At 41.4% G+C, this 10,049-nt stretch overlaps 2 protein-coding genes across 2 annotated transcripts; both read left to right on the top strand.

Moving 5' to 3' along the window:
- The first annotated feature begins 6,656 nt into the window (after positions 1–6,656).
- Positions 6,657–7,355, top strand: LOC132637550 (uncharacterized). Its single transcript, XM_060354621.1, has 3 exons — positions 6,657–6,737; positions 6,855–6,935; positions 7,152–7,355. Exons 1-3 carry the CDS (start codon positions 6,657–6,659, stop codon positions 7,353–7,355), a joined length of 366 nt encoding a protein of 121 aa, XP_060210604.1.
- Positions 7,356–7,367: 12 nt separating this feature from the next.
- LOC132637551 (uncharacterized) lies at positions 7,368–7,808 on the top strand. The gene has a single exon (XM_060354622.1). The coding sequence runs from the start codon at positions 7,368–7,370 to the stop codon at positions 7,806–7,808; it is 441 nt and encodes a 146-aa protein (XP_060210605.1).
- The last annotated feature ends 2,241 nt before the right edge of the window (positions 7,809–10,049 follow it).

Genomic DNA, 10,049 nt, shown 5'->3' on the forward strand with positions numbered 1-10,049 from the left:
GCTAGGTTGATTATTGTTGATGTTGTTGTTGTTGTTGTTGTTGATTCTGATCGAGTTAAATTCTCGGGGTTGGCCTATTTACAGGGGAAATGCTGCCCAAATTACTGTAGAATTAAGTGTTAGTTTGGAATAAATTGCCTAGTGCCGATGGCTAATGTGTAATACTCGTTGACGTATTTGTAGACCTTGGGGAGCCCGAGGCGTAGGTTGGATTAGCTTGAGTTGAGTTAGCTTGGAGTGCGTACGAGGTATGTAAAGCTCAACCTTCTTTCTTTTGGCATGTCTTAGTTATAAATAGGCTGTCACGAGCCTCGAGGAAATTCTAAATCCGCAATCCGAGTATGTTATGATCTCTATATATATTCCTTGGCATTCGCATGTTTGATGTGATGAAATATGAACCCTTATGTTTTCGAAATAATTGATTTCCAATGTTGCACTAAAAGTTTTGTTTTAAAGAATTCCGTAACTATGAACGCCGTAACTTTCACAGAAAGGCTCGGATTGCTTCGATATCTTCGTAGGAGTTTGCATGGCGTATGATAAGTATGTTTTTCATAGGCGGGCCTTTTGAAAGAATGTAGTATGACTATTATCTCGATTTGCGAAGTACGGTCATTTTACTTATAATTGAGTCCATGATAATGATTTTATGCATATGGTTACTCATGAATCTGCTCGTGCGTTCTGTTATATCTTTCGCCGGTTCCCGGGCCGGTTATGTTGTTGTGCGCACTTTGATATATTCCGGTGTTATGCTGTGCTTATGGTTCACTGAGCTACTCACCAAAGAGGGTCGGGTTCCACTTATATATGATGTTATGGTGTGTATGGCGTTATGATGTATGACGGGGATACGGAGATTTGAACCTTCTGGTGTTATGATGTGTTATGGCGCCATTGACGGGCGGGCGACCATACTCGTTGTGCCCTATGCATGACTTATATTTTGAGAGTAAACATTTTGATATTTTGGGTTTGCACTTATGTTCGGAACTTCTATTTCGTTTATGCCTCAGATTTGTTTTCTGTATCTTCTGCTTTGCATACTCAGTACATATTTCGTACTGACCCCCTTTCTTCGGGGGCTGCGTTTCATGCCCGCAGGTGCAGACGCACAGTTTGGTGATCCAGCCATTTAGGATACCCTCTTCTGCTGTTTGGAGTGCTCTTCTTATTCCGGAGCCTGCATTTTGGTATATATCTTCGTTCGTTGCATATGTATGTATATGTTCAGGGGTACGGCGGGGCCCTGTCCCGCCATATGATTCGATCTGTCTGTTTAGAGGTCTGTAGACGTATATGTGGGTTTTGTGCCTACTTCTGCACGGGTGTGTTTGTATGATCTCACTTGCCATGGCAGCCTTGTCGGCGTGCGTTTGTATATGTTTTGGGCCGTTGCGCCATTTGATAGCCTTGTCGGCTTCTGATATATATGTACATATATGGTTGGGTTTGAAATGTGTCTGAGACAGTTTGATATAATTTGAGGCATCGTGTGATATTTGTGCCCGTATACGCTATCTGTATGTGATTCAGATTTGATGAGTGTGTTCGGGTGCCCAGTTCGAGCACTAGTCACGGCCTACGGGGTTGGGTTGTGACAGACCCGAAACTTGTTCTGAGCCTTCAGGAGTCGGTAAGTATACTTGTCTATCGAGTCTTGATTTATGTGCATCTGGTTTCGCATTATTCTGTTCGTGCAAGCCTCAGTTTGGATTTCACTGAGCCCGGCCAGGACATGTTCTCGTGCGTATTCCACTGCATTGTTCACCGAGTCCCTCTCACTTGCGGGCCGGGACACGTTATATGTATATGATATTATGATGATATGGGGATGGTGGCCAGGATGGCACATGATGATTTATTCACCGAGACCCGCAAAAGAGGGCCGGGACACGTTATATGTATCTACCGAGTCCCTCAATAGAGGGTCGGGACACGTTGTATGTATACATGATATATGATGTTGACATGCATGATTCTATCCACCGAGTCCCTCACTCGAGGGCCGGGACACGTTACGCATATGTGATATATGATGTGGACATGTATGATTTTATCCACCGAGTCCCTCAATAGAGGGCCGGGACACGTTATCTGTACATATGATATATGACATGGATATGCATGATTTTCATTTTAAAAGGTCACACTTGATTCTGGTAATTCTCTGTTTCAGTCATGACTCTGTTTCCTATGTTTCATGCCTTACATGCTCAGTACATATTCCGTACTGACCCCCTTTCTTCGGGGGATGCGTTTCATGCCACGCAGGTACACCCAGATGTGTAAAGGTCATTGCTAGAAGATGCTTCAGCTGGATTGGCAACTCCATTTGTTCCTGGAGTGTTGCCGAGTCAGAGTATGTGTGCTATGAAGTTTTATTCGAAGTTAGAGACTTTGCAGACAGAGTCGTGGGTATTGGTTGTCAGTTCTGTAAGTGGCTCCATCACCCGATGTGTCATTTGTGTTATGATATAAGTTCTACATGATTACAGATTTTGTTTGATTTGAAAGCAACGAAAAAGAATATTTCTGAAAGTTGTGCTATGCGTTTCATCTTCATTTGATTTAAAAGTCCAAAAGATTATGTATTTAATAAGAGTCAGAGGGTTCGCTCGGCCCTAAGTAAGGGTCGGGTGCCCATCACACCCTAGGTAGATTAGGGTGTGACAATATTCTCCCCCCCCCCTTCAAAACATTCATCCTCGAATGTTGAAGTAGAGTTCACTCTGAGGTGGATGCTCGTGTCCTTACCTGCATTTGCTGGTGTTTACTTTACTTACTTACAGTCTGACTTACTCATTAGAACTGAACTTGTTTCAATTACACAGTTCATCCTTCTTCCTTTAAGACAAAAACTTATGCTCGTGCTCAAGGTCGCCCCTTTTTCTTACTAACCCTTAAAGTTAATCATTATCGTTATCTCTTCACCTCCATTATCTACACTTGTATATATGCCCCTGGTACATACTTTTATCTAATATTTGATTCCCTCTTCATTTTATTCGGGAATTGTTGTTCTCTCCGATCTCTACGTATCCTTCTTACCCTTCACAAATATCCCCGGCCTTCATTATTCTCCCCCCCCCCCTTGAGATAATTTCAAAACTGGTCGTGGTATAACATTCCTTGCTTTCTTAAAGTAGTCAAATTGATTCTTGCAGTAATTTATCTCTTGACTAGTGTAACACCGAAATTCCAAGCTTAATTTGGTTGGACTTGTCATGTTCGGGCTGGCTAACGAAATTTTTAATATTCGTATCAAGAATATCTTGAATCTTTTCTTTAATAGTTCCTCTCAGTCTTTATCTCATAAAATACTAGAATTCCTTTCATTGCCGAGTTTTAGTTATTCTCCTTTCATTAGATATGTTTTTATAGCGAGTCAAAAGTTTACACATATTAAATACAATCCAGACCACTTCTTCCTTTCGTGATCGTTAATCCTTTAGGCCAATGAATTAGTAGTGACATCAAAGTTTGTCGGGGTCTTTATACAATGCTCCTTTAGCCATAACTTTCATTCCTGACTACTTTTACTAAGATCCTTAAGATTCCTCTTACTTGAAGTTCCTATTTTACATCTATACTACACTATTCATTCTCAAAATTCATCCTTTCATTTGCATCGTAGTTCTGTATCATAGTCCTTCATTTAACAACTCTTATGCTTATCATGAAATGTTCGTAAAGTATATTTGTTTCTTCTTCTCCCTTTGTCCAACTATTAAGATATTACAACTTGCCTGTATTCATGTACATCCCTCGTACATACTTCCTATTTCCTTTATAATCGAACTTCTGTACTTCTTACTATGACTCTTATCTCCAGTTATTGATGTTTTGTCTCTTGGACACACTTATTAGCTTATTATCATTCCTCTTGTCCTTGATGGTTGCATATTTCCTCTTGCCCAGTCCATCAGTCCCCTTTCTTACTTTCGCCCTTAGAACCTTGCTTAACTTTCCTCACTCATAAAGCACTCTTCTCCCCTTTGCCATTTTACCACATTGGCCCTAGAATTTGTAAACTACTCTATTAGAAGTACGAATCCGTTACATTTCCAAGATTGTCTCTCGGAGGGGGTTTGTCTGTTCCCTAAGTGAACGTATCAATATGACCTCATATTTATCCTCTCAGACATACCTTAAAATTCGGACTTTCCTTCACATATTTCGTGAAATTAGATCATTCCCTCTCGGATCGCATCCATATCCATTGTTTCTATACTGTTAACCCTATTTATCCTATTCTTACTCAGGCTTCTTCTCTCCTCACGGTATCATAATCGTGTTACTCTTATGTATATATATACATATTCCTCTTTCCCCAATATTTTTATATCATAGTTACTATACTTTAATATTCGGAGAAAAACAATATAAACTTATCCTGTAGCAATGCCCGACCTCTTCTGATCGTCGTCACATTTTTTCGTCTTAAATCATTTGGGGACTTCATTCCTTGTATACACCAAGTTCTTTATTTTCATGCTTGAACATGACCAAATCCTCCGGGCTACGGTAAATTTGCTCATATTGGACGGTTCAATTTCCTAGTCCAAAAATACGAGATATTATAGCTTGGACCGTATTTCATTCAAATAAATTTTGAACTTCGACGAATTTTATTTTCTTCGATTAGTTTAACTTCTAATCCTTATGATAAATTTGTACCATCACTCTAACCACCTATAATCATGGGGGATAACCTCATTTTCCATTACTAATGTCATTTAACTCACATGCTTTCCAACACATGAAAACACGAGATGTAACAGGGGTACTCCGAGTCCCGCTCCGAAGAAGATCATTTCCTATGTCCGTGCAAAGAAGCTAGTGGCCAAGGGGTGTTTGGCTTATTTAACCTTTGTTTGCGATACTAGTGATGATTCTCCCCTCCTTAAGTCTGTGCATGTTGTGAGTGAGTTTGTCGATGTCTTCCCTTCTGATTTGTCGGGTATGCTGCCCTACCGTGACATTGTTTTTTGTATTGACTTGGATCTGAGCACCCATCCTATTTCCATTCCTCGTTATTGGATGGCGCCCGCAGAGTTGAGGGTGCTGAAGGAGCAGTTGTAAGATTTGTTGAGTATAGGGTTTATTAGACCGAGTGTTTCTCCTTGGGGTGTCCCTGTGTTATTGGTGAAGAAGAAGGACGGCACTATGAGGATGTGCATTGACTATCGTCAGTTGAACAAGGTCACCATTCGTAACAAGTATCCCATTCCTCATATTGATGACATGTTCTACCAGCTCAGGGTGCTTCTATATTTTGAAGATTGATTTGAGGTCAGGCTAGCATCAGCTGAAGATTCGGGCCGAGGATGTTCCAAAGTCAGCCTTCCATACTCGTTATGGTCACTACGAGTTCCTTATGATGTCTTTTTTGGCTTACAAATGCCCCAGTTGCGTTTATGACTTTGATGAATGGAATTTTAAAGCCATATCTTTATTCCTTTGTGATTGTATTCAGTGATAATATCTTGGTTTATTCCAAAAGTAGAGAGGAGCGTGTGCGTCATTTGAGGATTGTTCGTGGATTATTGAGGGAGAAGAGGCTTTATGCCAAGTTTTGAAGTGTGAGTTCTGGCTTGAGTCTATGGCATTCTTAGGCCACGTTGTGTCTAATTATGGGATCATGGTTGATCCCAAGAAGATTGAGGTCGTTAGAGATTAGGCAAGGCCCACTACTGTGACCGATATCCATACCTTTGTGGGATTAGCCTGCTATTACCTTCGATTTGTGATGGGTTTCATTTCTATTGCTTCTTTGTTGACCAAATTGACTCAGCAGTATGTTCCCTTCCAGTGGTCCGATGATTGTGAGGAGAGCTTTCAAAATCTCAAGACCTTTTTGAATTAAGCCCCGATTCTAGCATTGCCCGTTAAGGGTAAGGATTTCTCAGTCTATTGTGATTCCTCCCCTATGGGTTTGGGTGTAGTCTTGATGCAGGAAGGTAGTGTCATAGCCTATGCTTCCCGTCAGTTGAAGATCCATGAGAGGAACTACCCTACCCATGATTTAAAGTTGCTAGTTGTGGTCTTTGCTTTGAAGATTTGGAGGCATTACTTGTATGGCGTCCATTATGAGGTTTTCACCGACCACCATAGCCTTCAACACGAATTTACCCAGAGAGATCTTAAATCCAGGCATCGCCGAAGGATGGAGCTTCTGAAAGACTATGACATCTCTATTATTTACCATCTACGGCAAGCCAATATTTTTGCTGATGCCTTGAGTCGCAAGGCCACGAGTATGGGGAGTTTAGCCCGTTTGGTTATTTTCGAGCATCTGTTGGCCATGGAGGTTTAGAATCTGGCCAACAGTTTTATTCGTCTTGATATTTCAGTTCCAGGCAGAGTCTTAATATGTTGAGGCTAGATTATCCCTATTAGAGCAGATCAGGACTCATCAGTTTGAGAATACTCAGTTGTGTAAGATTCGAGATAAGGTTCTTAGGGGTGAGGCCAAGGAATCCATTCTTGATAGTGAGGGGATTCTGAGGATCGAGAGACACGTGTGCATTTCTCTTGTTGGTGACTTGATTTGTTTGATCTTGACTGAGGCCGATAGTGCTAGGTACTCCATTCATCCAGGTGCCACGAAGATGTATCGGGATTTGAGACAGCACTACTGGTGGGGGAAGATGAAGAGAGATGTTGCAGATTTTATGTCTAAGTGTGGGAATTGTCCGCAAGGGAAGTATGAGCACCAGAGACCTAGTGGTGTACTCCAAAGGATGCCCATTCTGGAGTGGAAGTGGGAGAGGATTGCCATGGATTTCGTAGTGGGTCTTCCGAAGACCCTGGACAAGTTTGATTGTGTGTGGATTATTTTTGACCAGTTGACTAAGTCTGCTAATTTCATTCCAGTTCAGGTCACTAATACTGCGGAGAGTTTAGGCAGGATCTATGTTCGTGATATTGTGCGATTGTACGGGGTCCCTATTTCCATTGTGTCAAATCGAGGTCCGCAGTTTACTTTAAATTTCTGGAAGGCTTTTCAGATAGAGTTGGGTTCTTAGTTGGACCTTAGTACAACCTTTCATCCCCAGATCGATGGTCAGTCCGAGAGGACTATTCAGATGCTCGAGGACATGTTGAGAGCATATGTCATTGATTTTGGTGGTCATTGAGACCAGTTCTTTCTCCTAGCGGAGTTTGCGTACAACAATAGCTACCATTCAAGTTTTGATATGGCTCCGTTCGAGGCCTTGTATAGTAGGAGATGTTCTTCTCCTATTAGATGGTTTGATGCATTTGAGGTTCGCCCGTGGGGCACAGATTTGTTGAGAGAGTCCATGGATAGGGTGAAGCTTATTCAGGAAAAGCTTCTAGCAGCTTAGATTCGACATAAGATGTATGCGGACCAAAAGGTTCGGGATTTTGAGCTTGGTGTGGGTGAGCAGGTGTTTCTAAAGATCTCACCCATGAAGGGTGTCATGCCATTTGGCAAGACGTGCAAGGTGAGTCCGAGGTATCTTGGCCCATTTGAGATTCTCCATAGGGTTAGAGATGTTGCTTATAAGTTGACCTTGCCACCAGGCCTGTCCACTGTTCAGCCAGTCTTTCATGTGTCTATGTTGAATAAATACCATTTTGATGGTTCTTACATTGTTCATTCGGATTCAGTGTTGCTTGATGAGAATCTGGCCTATGAGGAGGAGCCGATAGCGATCTTGGATAGACAGGTTCAGAAGTTGAGGCCCAAGGAGATTGCTTATGTGAAGGTTCAATGTAAGCATCATCTTATCGAGGAGGCTACTTGGGAAGCCAAGTATGATATGCAAGAGAGATAGCCCTAGTTATTTGCTGATTTAGGTACTTTTCCCCATTCCACTTCATTGTCACGCGAGGACCAGTGATTGTTTTATTAGTATCTGATATAACGACCCGTTTGGCCGTTACGTTACTTTTGACCATGTTGACCCTTTTTCAAGCTTCATTAGCTTATACTAGACTTGCGGGCATGGGTAGTACAATTTTTGAGGTCATTGGATGAATATTAGATGTGTTTTTATGATAATACGCCTTTAAGCGAAAGATGTTTGACCCAAAGTTGACTTTTAGGTAAACGGACCTTTTTAATAAATTCATCAATTCCAAAAGGTCCGGATGGTAATTTGTGACTTCACAGTACATTCAGTTCATTTCCAAATGCATTAGAATGCATTTTGGGACTTGGGTCGGAAGGTTGGTTTTGGTGTATTAGGGGTTGACTTGGTCAACGAGACCGCCGTTGGGAAATCTGAGGCCACGTGTGAGATAGTAGGGCATTTTTATGCATGTTTGCATATTTGTGCTGTATCTGTGGGGCCTCGGGTGATAGTTAAATTTCGGGTTGAGACTTGTGGAGTTTTGGGGAAATCTGGTGTCTAGTGCATTGCCATGGCGACACCAGGACTGAGGCAGCGGTATCGCTACGTCGATGGCCCTACCGCAATAGCGGTATAGCGAGATTGTGAGTGACCGCTGGGGAGGTCATGTCAGCACTGTAGCGGTTCCGCCGTAGCGGACTGCAGACCGCTGTAGCGGTCAGTGGGGACTTGAATGATTTAAAATCCTCTTTCAAACCCTATCACTTCTCATTCATTACTCTCGATTCTAGTGCGACTTTGGGAGCAAAACAAGAGATTCTAAGGCAATTCTTTATTGGGGTAAGTTCATCTAACCCTATTCATCATTTATGATTCATAATCCACCTTAGAAACTCCCTAATTCATGGTAGATTCTTCCAATAACATAAGGATTAAAAAGGGTTCTTGGGGTTTCTTTCTTGAATGAACTTTTGGTTATTAAACCTTGATTTGTTGATGGAATAAACTTTTATTAGTATGGAATTGATGGGTAATATCTTTATAAACATGTTTCCTTCATTATTAGTAACCAATTCATGAATTTGAGGATTATGGTTCATACCCAAAATTAGGGGTTTCTCTTTAAATACGAATTTAGCTTAATATTGAGAATTGATTAGTGGGTGTTGATCACTTAGACTTGAATTGCATGTCCCACTTTTGAATTTCCTATTTTGCCCTTGTGGGCCTGTTTCCCTAAATCCCATAGGCTTACATTGACTAAATTAGAATCCTAGCAATATGGGTACTGTTCTTAATTATTTCTAATCGAGATTATGTTATAAATAGACCCTGGGTATATAGAGGCATTGTGGAAGGCAAGGCAGTCGCGTGATTGTTTGGGATTCCTGTTCAGCACTCCAGGTAGGTAACGACTTACCTTTTTGTTAGACTTCGGTTAGCGACTCGTATGTAGTACTTGGGAATTGTTGGCGATATCATGTGAACCTTCGGGTATGAAGTTTAGGATGGACTTCTTAGGTTTGTACTGTTGTGTGTGGCTTGTGTGTTTGGGCACGTGGCCTGTAGAATCCTTAGGTTTATGCTTTGCTTCTTATGAGAATTGGTGGTTTCTATGTATTATGGAAGAGTGGTAGGAAGGAACGGCTTCATGTGATACTTGTGCTATCATTGCTGTACTTATATGAATTGACTGGAATCGATATGTTATTTACAATATTCTCAACACATTACATGCTTTCTTATATAAATAATATATTTGTCTTGGTCTTGACATTGGAACATGGTGATGACGGAGGTAACTATTGTAATGACCTGTTTGGTCGTTACAGTCTTTTATGTACTTTTGACCTTCCCCGAGCTTATTTAGCTCACATTTGACCCGAGGGGACCATTGACTCGCTTCGTGAATAGTTATAACGTCCCTTAGATTGTTAATGAAGTGTTGAACAAGTGTTAAGAAGATCCCATAAGGATTCGAGATCAAACGAAGTAGCGAGAACAAGTTCAGTGGAATGATGGGTTATATGGCTCATTATACGGACCGCATAATGTTATACGGAACATATAATGGACTGCAGAACCATCACACTGAAGATCACTCACTGGTGGGATTATACGGACCGTATAAATATATACGGCCCGTATAATGGACCATATAATGGTCACAGAAACGAGTCGAGGAAAGGTCCATTTCGTGGTCCATTTCACGGTCCCTTATAC

The sequence above is a fragment of the Lycium barbarum genome, chromosome 4 (genome assembly GCF_019175385.1).
Source record: "Lycium barbarum isolate Lr01 chromosome 4, ASM1917538v2, whole genome shotgun sequence".
Lineage (NCBI taxonomy): Eukaryota > Viridiplantae > Streptophyta > Magnoliopsida > Solanales > Solanaceae > Lycium > Lycium barbarum.